General features: G+C 40.6%; 1 protein-coding gene across 1 annotated transcript in view; it reads left to right on the top strand.

Moving 5' to 3' along the window:
* Nucleotides 1–16,297, top strand: part of B3GLCT (beta 3-glucosyltransferase) — a 95,179-nt gene that overhangs the window by 41,673 nt on the left and 37,209 nt on the right. The window contains exons 8-9 of the mRNA XM_069466956.1: nt 5,655–5,791; nt 12,793–12,856. Of these exons, the coding sequence (XP_069323057.1) occupies nt 5,655–5,791; nt 12,793–12,856 (201 nt within the window). The remainder of the gene's footprint in view (nt 1–5,654; nt 5,792–12,792; nt 12,857–16,297) is intronic.

The raw sequence follows: 16,297 nt of genomic DNA, 5'->3' as shown, positions 1-16,297 counted from the left end.
GTGCATCTTGCATCAGAGGAACTCAGTGAAGTTCACTACTGCTTTCATATTTTGAAATCTTATTTTATTAATGTGTGCAGATTTGATATAGCAGTTGGATCTTGTTTACCTCAAAATCCCTAGCCCTGAGCAGAGTGCTTAACACTTAGCAGGTGGTCAGTGAGTATTGCTGGGCCATATGCAAAGGCTTGATAGGTTAACGGAGCTGCCTTGGAGGTATGTCAAGGGTAAATCAGGCTCATTTGTTTCTCCAACAGAAGGCCAGGTTACAATCTCATCACTTTATGGAGTTCTTTAAAGTTGGGATAAGCAGAGTTGGACCCTTCTGGTACCACTGGAAACTTGACCCGCCCGTATCCTGGTGCCTACTCCCAAGATGAAGCAGGTTTAATGAGCATACGGGGAATGAAAGGCAACCTCTGGGTGCCTGCGTGGTTACTGATGTAGATGGAAAAAGTTGGGCAACAGTGATCATTAGGTTGATTTCTCAAACACTGGAACGTCTCTGACTGTAACATTATCAAAATCACTGCTTTTGATGACCTTTAAATACTGGAAGGATCCATTATGATTTCTCTTCATGCTTTTGATTTCTGGGAAGCTACAGATATAATTGAAGGAGAAGGTCATTAGATTTAAAGAAATAATTCCTTCAAAGAAGAGAAGAATTATGAACCCGTCTCATCTAGTCTGTTCAGATGATGCTGACCAGCGTCTCTGCTCTTTGCCATGTTTTATGTAAACCATTTGTTAGGTTTTTATGTTTCCTTTTGACTTGAGAAAAACTCCCAGATCTTTTTTAGGTTGTAGGAGTTTTAACCTCCTCCTAGTGTTCGTTTCACCTGGAGATTATTTTTCCATTATCTGTAGCTCTAATTCTGTACAGAAGATGGTGACTCACGGTGCTTTTTAATGAAATTGGGATGATAAATTTAAAAGTTCAAAGCAAGTTCATGAAAAGCAAGTACAGAACAGAGGTAAAAGGAGACATTTCCCCCTCTTTTCTGAGCTCTGCCATGTGGAAAAAAATATAGGAATGCTTTATTTCTTTTGAAACTAGCATTAAAGAATAATAAAGATTACATAATGTTGAAGTTAGCTCAAACCAGTATGACTTTTTTCCCCTGCTGTTTGAAATCTTAGGAAAAAAGCAAATGTGGCTTTGATATTTGCACAAATAAGCTACAATAAAATAATAATTATGTAGTATGTTAAGAGTATCACGTATTTTGTTTGATTCTGATTTTTTTCTTCTGGTATCTTTTAGTCATTCTTACTAATGTAAATGTATACTGTTATGTAATATTTTAAATGTAAACATTTAATCTTTATTAAAATAATTAAACTTTGCTAAATTGCTGTCATAGGTGATTTCTATAAATTTTCATATCTTGGTTGAAGTCTTTCCTTTTTTCTCACAATATGGTTTTTTTTTTTTTTTTTTTCTGTTTTTAGGCAGAGTCTTGCTCTGTTGCCTGGGTTAGAGTGCAGTGATGTGATCATAGCTCACTGCAGCCTTGACTTCTGGGCTCAAGTGATCCTCCTAGCTCAGCCTCTTTAGTAGTTGGGACTACAGGCATGCACTACCATGCCTGGATAAGTTTTCTGTTTTTTGTAAAGACAGGGTCTTGATATTGCCCAGGCTGGTCTTGAATTCCTGTGCTCAAGCAATCCTCTTGTCTTGGCCTCTCAGAGTGCTAGGATTATAGGCGTGAGCCACGTACCTGGCAGTATGCTCTTAATATACGTGTATTTGATAAAGTGTGTTGACTTTTTTGATTTACTATTAATAGAGGTTAAATGCAGGTACTGGGAAAAAGTAATTCTAAGATACTAGTAGAACATTGTTTGAGTTACTCTTTTAAATTTATCTTGATTATAATTGTCCTTTTCATGAAGTCATTAAGAAAGTCACTAAGAAAGACTGGGGGAGTGGCTCTTAATTAATATAAATTCTATATTAATTTCTCCCTTATAATCCCCACTAAAATATTGAAAAACAGTCATATATACTGCATAATAGCTGAATGTTACAATTAGGAGATAAAACATAACAGTATGTTTTGCATAAAATTATGTTTGGAATAGGTTTTAATATTGAAAGATTGGTAAGAAAGTTTCCAAAATCTGAGGTGTGCATTTTCTTTATACAAACTATGTGGTGATTTTCGTATTGGTTAAGGTTTAGTAGTTTGATAAAGAGCTATATTACTAACTTTTTTAAATGTTGAGTTTTCTCTTTCAAGCTGAGGTCATTTGCCTTGGTCGTTACTGAGCATTCTTCTCATCTAGTAATGACTAATATCCACAGACAAAGTATCAAGAAGAAAGTCATCATATGGATCTGTGAATCTAAACATACAGTTTTAACGTTAGATTTAAACATTAATAGGTGTCACTCATGTTCAGTTATGACCTGTTGCTGAATTGACCAAAACTAGAACTCTGGGAGGTATTTGGGATACAACCACAAGCAGAATAAAACTCTTAAGAAATACTTAAGAGTACTTAAGTACTGTACCCTTCTTGCTATTATATTCTGAAACATAATAGTGAGGTGGCACTGGTTGGATAAGAGAGAAAATATATAAAACTCTGAGAACTTAGAGTACTTGATTTAAATTATGTGCTTTAGTTTCTTGACTGGGAAGGAATTGCCTTTAAATCTCTCCTGGGCTTGTTCCATTTGTTTAACAAAAAGTTATTGAGCACCCGTTAGATGTTAAGGTGTTCTGGGAATACGACAGTTAACAAAATGGACAACATTCTTGCCCACAAGGAGGTGATATTCTTGTTTCAGGGGAGATGATCAATAAGCAAAGATGCAAATGAATATATAATGTGTCAAATGGTAATAAGTGCTATAGAGAGAAATAGGCAGAATAAGGGGATAAGGGGTAGATCGGGGGTGGACTTACTAGTCTATATAGGGTGTTCGTGTGAGCGGAGTGTGAAGGAGCTGAGGGAGTGAGCCACATGCTCCTTACTCCTGTATTGAACTCCATGCTTAATAGTAATATCCCTGCTTATGCAATAGAAACCTTAAACTCGACATGTTCAAACTGAACTCTAATGCCTTCCTAAACATCTTCCATTTTCAATCTTCCTTGTCTCAGAAAGGGCATCACTGATTATCCAGCTGCTCATGTGGAAACCTAGGACTCATGATTGGCTTCTTTTTTCCCTTCAATTCCATGTTGGCGTGTCCAGCTGGGTCTATTACTCATTCATCTTCTCTCTGTATTTATTACCACCACTTGGTCCAGGCTACCATTGTGTCTTGCCTCTACCATTATTAGAGCCTCCTAACAGTTTTCCTGTTCCAGTGGTTTCCCATTTCACCTAAGATATTGCTGGATATAGCATGCTAGGTTGACAGTAATTTTCTTCCATCACTGTCAAGATGTACCATTATCTTTCAGCTTTCATTATTTCTGTTGAAAAATCAGTTGTATACAACTGTGTATGTTGCTTTTATTCTTTGGAAAAAAGGTGTATACGTATACTGTCTTACCTCCCTTAACCCTCGCCCCCTGCCCTAAGCTGATTTTAAGATTTTTCTCTCTTTGGTTTTCAACAGTTTTACCATTATGTTCTTCTGTGTGGTTTTCTTTGTATTTTTCCTGATTGGAACTTACAGAGGTCCTTGAATCTATGGCTTGATGACTTTTGTTAGTTTTAGAAAATTTAAACCTGTATTTCTTTAAATATTGCTTCAGTTCCGTTCCCTCTCTCCTCCTGTCCTAAGTTTCCAATTTTGTGCATTTTAGACCCTTTCACTGTGTCTCACTGTGTCTGTGTCTCATATTGCCTTAAGCTCCTTTCTTTACTGTCTTGCTTTTGGTTTCCTTTTTGTACCTCAGTTTGGATATTTTTTTACTGACTTGCCTTCCAGTTCACTAATCATTTCTTCTATTGTGTTTAATATCCTTTCGAATTCCTAACTTTAGTGCTTATATTATTCAATTTTAGGATTTCCACTTGACTGTTAGTTAAACATTCTAGTTCTTTGGTATAATTTTCCACATTTTCTCTATTTTATTAAACATATTAATCATAGTTATGTAAAAGTCTTGTTCGATAACTACAAAATCTGATTTATCTATGCATCTCTTTTTAGTTCTCATTTTTTTTCTTTCTTTTTGGTTTGGTTTTATTCTTGCCCTGCCTGGTAATTTTTGACTAACTGTCACACATTTTATGTGAAAAATCAAGGAGGCTGTGGGTGATAGCACCTTCCTACAGGAGGAGTTAATATTATTTGGGTTGTAGACCTTGGTTGAGTAGGTCCAGATCCCTTTTCCTGGTAGATCCTGCACTCTGGCCTTGGTCTTCCCAGCGCTACAAGACTATGCAGGGCTTTGCTCAGCTTTGTAGCCTCCCCACAGCTGCTTTCTGCCTGGTTCTTGCTCTTTCTGTTGGCTTTTATGCAGCCTAGGTCATTAAGGCAAAGTTTGTTCAGACTCTTGGGCTCATTTCTCTGGGTTCTCCTTAAATCTCTACTCCCTGGCAGTCTCCGGCCCCAGCCCCTGTCTCCTAGTCCAGTGAGACTGCACGAGTCCCAATTGCTGCTTTTGGCTGCATGCTTCTCACAGCTCCAGGAATCTGCACATTCCTTGAGGGAAAGAGGAAGCCAATGTGAAGCTCCTAGGGGTGGGCTTTCCGATTCTGGGATCTGAGCCCTTTATATCCTATCTGCCTTTGTTGTTTTCTGATGGCGTCAATCATCTGCTTTATGTAATTTCTCCAGCACTTATTTTTATTCTCAGTGTAGAGTAGGTGTGATCCAGGCTATCCCACCATGGCCAGAAGTAGAAGTCGTTGCACATAGAATAAAGTTTATGCTCCTGTCCTCTGTCACATAGATGGTCTGCCTCCCGCCTGTCTCTCTCATACCTTGTTCCCCACACCTAGTAGGTCCAACCATTCTCGATTTCTTTTTTCATCTAGTTTATCAAGCTTTTTCCCACCTCAGGGACTTTGCATTAACTGCTGTGACTGCTCTTCCCTAGAGTTTTGCACAGCCAGCTCCTAATAATATCAATATTATTTCAGCTCAGTTCACTTGGAACATCATGAGAGATTACCCGCTCTCCAGGGCAGCCCTTGGTCACTCTGTTTTGTCTGCATCACAGCACATTTCAGTCCATTCCTGAAGTTATTCACTTGCCTGATTTCCATCTTTCCACACTAGTGTAAGCTGTGTTCCTGCCTGGTGTGTGGTAGAGTCTCAATACATATCGTTTGCATGAATAAAATAGGCACTGATTCTGGAAGGAATGTTTCAAATTCTTCTTTGAAAATCACAGTGGGGTATAAGGGAACACTATTTTTTTTTGCCTTAATAGTCTTTTTATATGGAATACTCTATAAAATACCACTTTTATACATTAATGATATAATGATGACTAACATTTTGTTCATCTTGATAATAAGATCTTGAACTATTTTGTTTATATACAAAAATTATGGTATTTTTATTATCACAATAATGTTAATTATATTTTTGCTTAAATTCTATAGAAATATATATTCTGTGCTAATAACTATCACCCAAAATATTTAGCTAAAATCAGTCATATAACTTTTATTTTGGTCTTAAATGTGAAATGGCTTTTTTAAAAAAAATGACATTTTATATTTTTATTTAACAGGAATGGTTTTTAGGAAAAGCGTTACATGATGAAGAATCTACAATAATTCACCATTATGCCTTTTCTGAAAATCCTACAGTTTTTAAATATCCAGACTTTGCTGCTGGCTGGGCCCTTAGTTTTCCACTTGTAAACAAGTAAGAATTTATTACACTTCTTTTTAGGGGGCAGGGGGAGTGTAGATCAACTTCTGTTTCAGCGAATATTATAACTGATGGCTCTCAGGATCTCAAATAGTTTTTTAGCCAGAGGCAGCGTGTGGTGGTGTGGAAAGACCCGGCCAAGGAGCCGGATGTCTGCGGGTTCTTGCTTCAGCTCTGCCACTTATTAAACCCCTGAGACATCATTCAACCTCTCTGTCCTTCTTACTCACCGGCAAAATAAGACAAATAATAAGTTGTGAGACTAGGGGAGAGCACATAAAGTGCTCTAAGAACTATGCAGGAAGCGTCGTTACCATTGTTAAGAGACCTAGTTAGCCACAGGTATAACTTTGATCGCCAGTGAGAAAACAAATCAGTAACACGCTGGGGTTGGGGGTTGATGGCTGGTCACGTGCGTGGGTGTGTGTCCCTAGACACGGGCGGGCATTGGGGACAGCTCGCGGAAGGCACAGTAGGTAGTCATACCCAGCTATTTGTGTGTGTGATCGTAGTGATGCTTTGTAAGATGTGGAAAGTGAAGATGGTTAAGTTGTAATTCAGGAGAAATATGGTCGTTGACAGGCCCTTTCTCAGTCTGAATACTTCAGATACATTGTTATATGTTTTTGTTCTTTAGGGGATAGAAAGTTGGAAAAGCACTTGTGGCTTTTGTATCTTCAGAGATGAAGGGCTTCTGTCATTAAGTGTCCCGTTTCTGGGGTTTGGGGACTTGAAAAACTTTTTAGGCCATTGTAGATACATATAGGATATGAGATACCTTATCGCTGAGGGCTGGCCAGAACTTCTTGACGACTCCCTTCACATTTGAAAGTTCCCTGCAGTGTAATACCTGCCTTTCCATTGTGGAATCCAAACAGCACGACAACCAACCCCTCTGTGTTTTCTAGCCGTCCTTGCTGCCAGGAAGCAGCTGTATGCCGTAGGTTCTGTCAGGTAGACACACTCTGCAATTCTTTTTGGGAACTGCATTGTGTGGGGAAGGGGACAAAGCACAGGGGACCATTTGGCTTGCGTGGTCGTGGCAGAGGAAGGACCATTCGGGGGTCGGCTGCTGAGACTGGCCTCGTGATGCAGCAGGTTCCTGATGTTGGCAGAGTCTGAAGCTCCCAGGCTGCTCATTTCTGTGCCGCACATCTCGGGGTTGTTCTTGGAATCTCAGCTCAGAGTCTCCCTACTCAGACTTTCCAGTAATTCTGTGAGCCATCTATATGCCTTAATAAATGCACTTTGTGCTTTAACTATCCAGAGTGGATTCTTTTGTCTCCAGCTAAGAGCTTTGGCCCGTGTACCCAGTCTTGGGCCTGCTGGGCAAGGATGCCCTCCTCCCAGCTTGTGCCAGGCATGCCTAAGAGGCTCTGCACAGTTCCCCCTGCATTCTTGGAAGGCTCAGGGAGAAAGGGGAGGGGAAGACAAGAAGAGGTAGTTGTCATTCCCGTCTCACCCTCTACTGGTTTGCCTGATCTCTGTAAAGCAGAGCAGCCCAAGGTCATATGTATTAGTTAAATGAGCTTTGGTTTGCTGCAGCCTGAAGACCAGGAGCTCCCAGTATGCTCTTTTCCTGCTGTGTCCAGCAGCCTTGGGTTTGGGGGTCAGTTCAGCTCCCTTTGTTTAGTCTGGACTTTTAAAGAACAGAAGCTCTGAGCTGCACCCCCTGGGCTGAGGCTCTGCTCTCGTCCCTTTAGGATTCTTCCCACCCTCGGCCACCAAGGCTTCCTCTAGCCCTTCCTCACTCTCTCTCTACTTTGCTTCATGGCATAGAATAATTTGGTCTGATTTCTCCACCGGAAAAGTCCCATGTGGCTGTCATCACTTTGACTTGGGAGTATGAGCTCTTCCTAAGCCTGTTTCTATCCTGTCCCCGTAGTCCAGCTAAGTCCCTTGAGAAAGGAGCAAGCACAGCTGTAACTGCCCTGTGAAATGATGTGAGAAACCAGTGGACGTAGGAAGACCCTGTACAGCAGGCCCAGGGGTGTAACCATTTCTCTGAAGCCCATATACCTCCTTTCTCCATCCCTGTCCTCTGCTCCAGGAGGCCTGTCATCCCACAGGCAAATGCTGCTGGTCTGCAGAGTTTCGCCTGCCTTCTTCCCATCACAATTTCCCCATCTTCCTCTAGCAGAGGCTTCTTGGAGACCTCAGTTCAGTTTTATTGGTTTAGGTGTTAGAAGTGACTATTCTTGCTTCCTTGTTGACTTATATTTTTAACCAGGCGGATGGAAGTGATCTCCTTTGACTCCTAATATCCTTGTATAGGATGTTTGAGCCCACACTCGTATTGCTTGACGTGCTGGAGCTATAGTCTCACCTGTTCTGCACAACCTCTTGAGTCTATGGACTCTGCCCTCTGACCTTGCTGCTCATAGGTACAGAGGCATGTTCTGTTGGTCCTGGTTGGTGCTCACCCCATAACTATCTCCTGCTCACCGTGTGATGAGCTGCCAGGGACCTTGTGAACCAGGGTCGCAGGTTATGCACTAACTAAGATGTTAGGCTTGTTAAGGGGAGACTTCATGGTATGGGTTATGTGACATTCTGCAAGGTGGTCGCACAGGAGACCACGGGCCCATGATTGCCCTCCCTGCTGTGTTTTTGTGAGGTCATTGAACATGTATCTATTGGCAAAGGAAGGTAGCCAAGAGCCCAGCTTCCACAGGGGTCTCAGATCCCCCGACTGAACTGTGCTTTCTACTGGGAAAGGAGAGAGAACCGAGGGCCTCGTCGCTAGCAGGGTGAGTAGGTATGTTAGTCTGTTTGGGCTACTACAGCAAAATACCATAAAATTACATGGTAACTTATATGGGACTTATAAATGACAAAGTTTATTTCTCATGATTCTGGAGGCTGGAAGTTCAAGATCAAGGTGCCGGCAGATTCAGTGTCTGGTTCACGGCGCCTTCTCGCTGTGTACTCACATGATGGAAGAGCAGAGGGATCTCTCTCTGGCCTCTGTCATAGGGTACTAATCCCATTCATGAAGGATCTGTCCCCACGACCTAATCACCTCCCAAAGGCCCTGCCTGCTGATACCATCACCTTGGGGGTTAGGATTTCAACATGAATTCTGGGGGGACACAAACATTCAGACCGTAGCATGTCGAGAACTATGGCTGAGGGAATTAGGGCAAGAGACTAATCTTTTGCACAAAGTTCAGGAAAGTCCCAGCACTTTCCCCGTAGACTCAACATGGGAGAGGAACGAGGCACCAGATAACCTTCCGTATTCTGTGTTGCCTGCTCTTCTAACAAACTGTAGAATGTGTGTAGTTAATTAATATCCACGTTGTTCTCCCCACCTCCCCTCATTTTCCCCTGCCAGCAAAAACAAAACAAAATAAAAACATAGACTCTAACAGAGCATGAAATAAAAAATTCTAGTTATCTGAGATCATATTTCCTTTTTCTCCTGATGCAGACAGGTAATCAAGCAAATTAAATGATATAACCCATCGGGCATAACAGCTATCTGGTGGCCAAGATGGATTTAAAATGGTTTTCTAATAGGAGGTTCTTACCTACTCTTCAAGACATTGGTATGACACTTAGAACTAAAGGAAGCATGAAGGATCCATTAGACCCATCAGCTGTAAAATTGGATCTTCCCAATTGGTTTTTCCCCAATTCCAAAGCTAATATCCTGACTTTATTTGCTCCTTTTATTAGGAACTATATCAGTTAGCATTCTTTTGGATGCAAGTAACAGGAAACAACTCAAACTGGATTAAGGAAATACTGTTATATTGGACACGAGGTCTGTAGGTGGTGGATGCAGGAGTTCAACAGTGTTATTGAGGACCCAGGTTTTCACTGTCTCTCCTGCCTGTGGTGCACAGCATCAGTTTACCCTAAATCTGGTTCCCCTTGTGGTTTGAAGACAATGAGGGCTACACATTTCCTATTTGAATCCAACAGTAGAGAGCCTGTCCTCCACCACGCAAGGTGAATGCTTATCCTCAGTCTGGTTGGGCCACCTGCAGGCAGGTACCAGCAACTGGGACGATTAATAGTTGCCAGGCAGTTTCACCGCTTGGCTTGGTCCAGACTCCAGACTCATCATGTTCTGACTCTGGAGCCCATTTAATTGTTGGGCTCAATAGTTAATCAAAATCAGGATGTGCTTAGGAAGAAGGAATGGGCGACTCTGTGTTGCCTAGGCAACCGACAGTGCCCACTACAGGACTGTTGATTACCTCTGTCTCCTTTCCCTGACTTTATGTCCCACTTAGTACGTAGGGCAACAATTTAGAGTTACCTAAGTATTTCTTCTGCCCAAGTCACCAGGACAACGGGTTACTTAAAGACGTTTTGTGATACCTACTTTTTAAGACTGTTTCCCATGAAAAATATTATTTGGCCTAGCAATCCGACATCAGTGAGGTTTGAATTCACACTGCTCAACATTTCCTGGTGATCCGTCCACGTGATCAATAAAAAAAAAAATACTTGTATCTTTGGAGAAACTGTCATTAATTTCCAATAACATGTTTTCCGCAAATATGTATTGTTATAGAATCCTATAATGGTTTTCTCTATTATTTTCCACCAGAAAACCTTATGTGGATTTTGTTTAATATCTTGCTCTGTTGAGTGGTTCACAAGTGGGACTAGAAAAGTCAGCTGGGAAGTTTGCTTGTTATTGAGTCAAAGGGTCCCTCAGTCTTTTTGTACATCTGCAGCCTAGCTGGTTGTGTCATTAGAACTGTGCTATTGGGGGCACGACTTAATACCTTCTAAAAATTAGGAAAGCTGAAACCAAATGTCATATTTACCAGAAACGGAATATTTAATAAGGTAACATTTTATTCTAAGTAACTGGAATTTCTGGCCTTTGGCATTGTTGGTTACTGAAATTAGCATTGGAAAAACCCTGTGCTATCTTACTTCACGTATAGAAAAATGAAACCTAGCTACCACTATTAATGATTGTCTTTTAAGTTGGTTGATCACCCTGCATACTCTTAGAACTTCAACACATTTGCAAGGTGCCTGCCTTAGGTGTGAGGTGGCTTTGAGGCTAACTCCTCACCAAGATGTTTGTGATGTATAGGTGACATGACTTGGCTATGGTGCACTCCATGGGCTGCGAGAGAGATAGCCACTTAAGAATATCAGTCCTCTAATCAGTCCTTGTCTGTCTCAAAGAAATTCTAGCAGTGGTTTTCACATTTTCTCCCTCGGAGCTCTCCCTCAAAGAAAAAATTTCAAGAATTGGTTGAGAAAGAAACTTGAGATGTCAAAAAATGGAGAGCATGTTTAAGGCCAGAATTCTAAGGTGTTTACTGCCTGTTACGGGGGGCGTATGAAACATGGCCATCCAACAATGGACGTCACTTGCTGCTTAGTTCTGATCGCAACTTGTGACCCTTGCCTGTGGCAATAAGCCTGGGTATGACTTTTCCTCTCATTCAGTCTTTGGAGTCTGAATGAGATGTGAATTCTAACTCTTTGTGGTCTGATCAGATTTTGAAGGCCTGAGGCCTGAGTCCAAATTCCAAAGTTAGCTTGATAGAGTTTACTTATTAAAACTGGCTCCACTGGGCAGCATTCAAATTGGACAAGATCCCACTTGCCAGGGCAGATTTTTTCTCTTAATGTATATCGCAAATGTGTCGAGGATGCCGGCTCTGAGTGCTGCCCACTCGTACTCACGGATCTGTGGGCAGATGCTGAACAGGAATGTGACAGGTATTACAAGGGGCTGCTTTTAGTCCCAAACTATATTAGCACCAACCATGAGACAAATGTTTTATAACACAACATAAATTTAACCTATCTACCTTCTTTATCTTTCCTCTAATCAGAAATGAATTTTTAAAGAACTATTTCATGGCCCAAACAGACTAAGATGTAATTAAAAACTCAATAAAAAAATTTTGAAACTTACTACTATTCTTCCTTTTTTAAAATCACTATTATATCTTTGTAGTTAAACTAGGTATTAGGAGGTTGGTAATGGAAACTGATGGTCTAGTCTCCAGCTCTGTAAACAAATACAGAACCACATGGTATTCAAGTGCTCTAGGAATGTAATTCTACCCCAGTCAGCTTGGAAGGAGAGAGTGTATTGCCCTCGTTCATTCGTTCATTCGGGGGCTCACCGAGTGTTTGTGTTGCCCAGGTACGGTGGGTGGTGCCAGCAACACAAAGTATAGCACAAAGAGGGATGTGTGCACAGAGGTTTTAATGCATATGACAGCTGCCAGGGCTGTGCTTTGTGCTCTCGGAGCAAAGGAAGTTTCCACTTGTTCTGGTGGGCAAGTCTGGAAACGTTTCGCAGAGAAGGTGTCCTTGAGTTTGGTCTTGAAAAAGGAAAGTTTGCTAAGTAAAGGTTGGATGTGGGCACAGTAGGCAGATGTGCAGGGCAGGAACAGTGGGGAGGCGTGTGTTCTGGTATAGCAAGTGGGTGTGAGACTCTGGGGGGGGGGCAGGTGTGGGGACCAGGCTGGGGCCCTCCAGGCTGCCTCGGGAATTTGAGGCTTTATTCTCCATGGGAAAAGAGCTGTTGAAGACTTTTTAAACAAGAAAATGACTTGAAATAAAACTGTTGTTCTTCCCTGAAACCACACATTTTTTCCCCCATCAAAACCCCCTTGATCTGTCATTCATTACGGTAGGAGACAAAAAGTAACAATGTTTCTCTCTCAAGCACACTTTTTTTCCCCTTTTCTTTTTCTTTCCCTGTCATTATTTAGTGTAAGGAGTCAACAAACTTCATGGCTTTTCTTTTTCAAGGCATCTTATTTATTGTATGGTATCTTACATTATCGGGCAGATGTTGAAATTCTACATTTGCAAGAAGTCATTTGCAAAACCATTGCATTTTCACAGTCCTTTCCCTTAGGGAAATTAAGCTGTTATTTTTATTTTAAAATTTGTATGTTTATCTGTTTTCAAACATTAAAAACTCTCAGCAATGTGTTATTCTTGTTTGACACTTCTTTTGGTTAAAAAAAATTCAAATTGTCTCTATTTTCTAGGCTTGCCAAGAAATTAAAGAGTGAATCCCTGAAATCCGACTTTACAATAGATTTAAAACATGAGGTATGTCATGTTTTGTTTGGTTAAAAGCCTTAGTAATCCAGAATTCACGTCTTTTGGTACAAGAAGTGTTTTGTATTGCCTAATAGTGCACTTTCCCCACCCACGCGCATCTGCGCCTGCAGAGGTAATTTTACAGCACTCCCGTGAATCAGGTCCTTCTATTTTAAGCTCATTTTAGTTGTGTAGGTGAAGAAAGAGCAGTGAAAAGGTTGCCTCTTGTGATTCATGAGTCTTTGTTTTTAAGCTAGATAGGTGGATCCAGAGGTTGATTTCTAAAAACATGCAAAAATGTCGTCAAAATCCCTCTGATCTTACGTGGTGCGTTGGGTGTACATGTGCTGCTCTGGAGTGTGTGTGTGTCCCCCACTGCACCAGTTCCTATGTCGAAACCTAATCCCCAGGGAAATGGTCTCTGGAGGTGGACCTTTGGGAGGTGGTTAGGTCATAAGGGTGACGACCTCATGAATGGATTAGTGCCCTTAGAAAAGAGGCCCCAGAGAGCTCCCTGTCCATCGTGGGAGGACACAGCAGGAAGGTACCGTCCGTGAACCAGAAAGCTGGCCCTCACCAGACACCGAATCGGCCAGCACCTTAATTTTGGCCTTCCAGCCTCCAGAACTGTGACAAATAAATTTCTGTTGTTTATATGCCACCCGGTCTGTGGTATTTTGTTATAGCATCCCGAACAGACTAAGACACATGCCTTTGTCATGTGTCTGTGCCTGGTTCTCTAGAGTGGAATTGAACCAGTTGGTCCCAAGCAGGCAGCCACGATGTGCCTGCCAGGGCCCCCAGCACCTCTGGTTCTTTGGCATTTAGTGGACATCTGTGACCAGTTATCCTGGAGGCAAGTGGCAGCTGTCCCATCATTAATCATTCCTGAATCATCATTAAGGAGGCCTCTTTTTGCATTTCATTTATGGGCATGTCTGACTGCCCGAAATGGACTTCCTCTCACTCTGCAGGAATCTGTATCTTAGGACATTGAGGTAAATCCTGACATGTAATTCAGCCCAGCAGTGTTGGCAGCCTTCTGGAAGAGAGACGGGCACACACACGACTTTCTAACTTGGCTGCCTTGGAATGATGAAACAGCTTCTTTGAGAAGAAATATACTATTCAAAAAATCATTCTTGTCTTCCACAAAGAGGAAAGAATGTCTTGTTGAAAATCAGGATCTGCTGAGATAGGTTAATGAAAAGTCAGAGCTGGTATAGACACCCTGGTTTGGGAATCTGTTAAACATTGAATACATGTACAAGAGAGTATCTCTAACATGTATGAGAGGTATAAAGGTCAGTTAACCAAATACCTAAGCAGCCCACCTGGTTCAAGAGGGAGAACGTAACCGGTTGCCTAGAGGCTGCCTATTCGCTTCTCCCCAGTGGAAGCCCCCCCTCCACCTCCCAGAATAAGAATAATCTCGAATCGTCTTTCTCTCCTTTACTCTTCTTCCTATTTTATGACAAATGAGTGAATTTCTGAATAACATATAATTTTGTATCCTTTTGGTTCTGTGCCACAAATGTTGCTCTAATTTGAGACTCATCCACGTTGGTACATGCAGCTCCAGTCAACTTACTGTCACTGTCTGCAGTGGTCTCCCGTGCACCATAGGAACTTACTTACCTGTTGTCCTGTCAGCAGGCTTCTGCACTGCTGCTGCCTTTTGCTACTGCGATCATTGCTTCTGTGAATGTTTTCGACGTGTGTCGTGATGATCGTCTGCAAGAGTTTCTGTAAGGCAGAGGCTGTGAAGCTTTTTTTGACCGTGACCCACTTTTAAAAAATACATTTTTCCTTGGGACCCAATATATTTCTGTGTATTGTTATTGATTTCTAATTTAGCATTATTGCACTCTATGTAACAGTCATTTGAAATACTTTTAGGCTTACTTTATGACCTAGTTCATGTTCAGTTTTTATAAACGGAGAAAAGGATGTGTATTCTCTAGGGGATATAATATTTTTATATTTTTTAGTATTAGACCAAAGAAGGTATTAATTGTGCTTTTCAGATATTTTATTTCCTTCGTTTCTTCCTTCCTCTGTTCTGCTTTTGTTTTTCTGCTATCACTTACTAAGGGAGGAATATGGAAATCTTCCTTAATAATGGTGGATTTGACAATTTCTTCTATGGAACTAACAATTCTTGTTTTTTATACTCCGAGGCTATGTTAATTAGGTGTATAAAAGTTTAGGATTATTACATCTTCTTAGTGAATCTATCTTTATCTCTAGCATACTCTGTCTTAATGTTTATTTCATTGACAGGAATGCTGCTATCCTGGCTTTCTTTTGATGTTTGCCTCATAATCATTTTTTCATCTTTTTCTGTCAATCCTTTTGTGTCCTTATCTTTTAGATGTGTCTCTTTTAAAGAGGATATGCCTTTTTTGTCTCCTAGTTTGACACTGTTTATCTTTAAACCAGATAACAAATTTACTTTACACTGATTATAATTACTAATAAATTTGAATTGATTTCTATTACTTTATCTTCCCCCCATTTTCCATTGTTCTTTTTAAAACTTTCATGCCACCTTTTGATTTTGTTTTCTTTTTTAGTTCGTATTTTCCTCCTTTACTGTTTTGGAAGTTCTGTCTCTACATCTGTACTTTATTGGTTATTTTAAATATTTTAACGTGCATTAATGACCTAACGAGGGCTAATTGATCAGTATGCAGAAAATTCAAGGGAGTTAGAATAATTTAACTCCGGTTATCCCACCCCCAATTTATATGCTATTGTCCAGTATTTTTGATCTGGTTTTTTTTTTTTTTACCTGACACTTAGGTATTATCATTACTTTATGCAGTTAACATTTGTATTAGCTTCATCATAGATTTGCCAGTGTTTTTCTTACCGTTCGTTCCATCTTGTTTCTTGGACCTTCCAATTGGGATCATTTATATTCTTCCTGAAATCCTTTAGAATTTCGTTTAGTGAGGTGGTAAATTTTCTCAGCTTTTTCTCCTTCAAAATATTTATTTCAACTTTGTTCTTGAAGCATAGTGCCATCAAGTGTACCGTTCTAGATTGTCAGTCATTTTCTCTTATCACAATGGTATGATTTCATTATATTCTGGCTTCGGTTATTGTAGTGCTGAGAGATCAGTCCTTAGTCTAATGTGGTTCCTTTGTAGGTAATTTATCATTTTTCTGCCTACTTTTAAGATTCTTTGTCTTTGGTATTTCACAGTTTCACTAAGATATATCTAGATGTAGACTGTTTTTTCTAATCCTACTTAAGATTCATTGGGTCCTTCCATAATAGGATTATTAAGCAATATTTGAAAATTCTCAGCCATTATCTTTTCAACTGTGCTCTCATCTCTATTTTCTCTGTTGCCTCCTCCTGGAACTTTAGATGTATGCTAGAGGTATGAACTTCTTTTACATTTTCCACGTATATTTTTTGCTGTGCTACCTTTTAGAGAA

The sequence above is a fragment of the Eulemur rufifrons genome, chromosome 4 (assembly GCF_041146395.1).
Source record: "Eulemur rufifrons isolate Redbay chromosome 4, OSU_ERuf_1, whole genome shotgun sequence".
Classification (NCBI taxonomy): Eukaryota; Metazoa; Chordata; class Mammalia; order Primates; family Lemuridae; genus Eulemur; species Eulemur rufifrons.
Note: the sequence above shows the minus strand (reverse complement) of the source record. Positions and strands in the feature narration are given on the sequence as shown.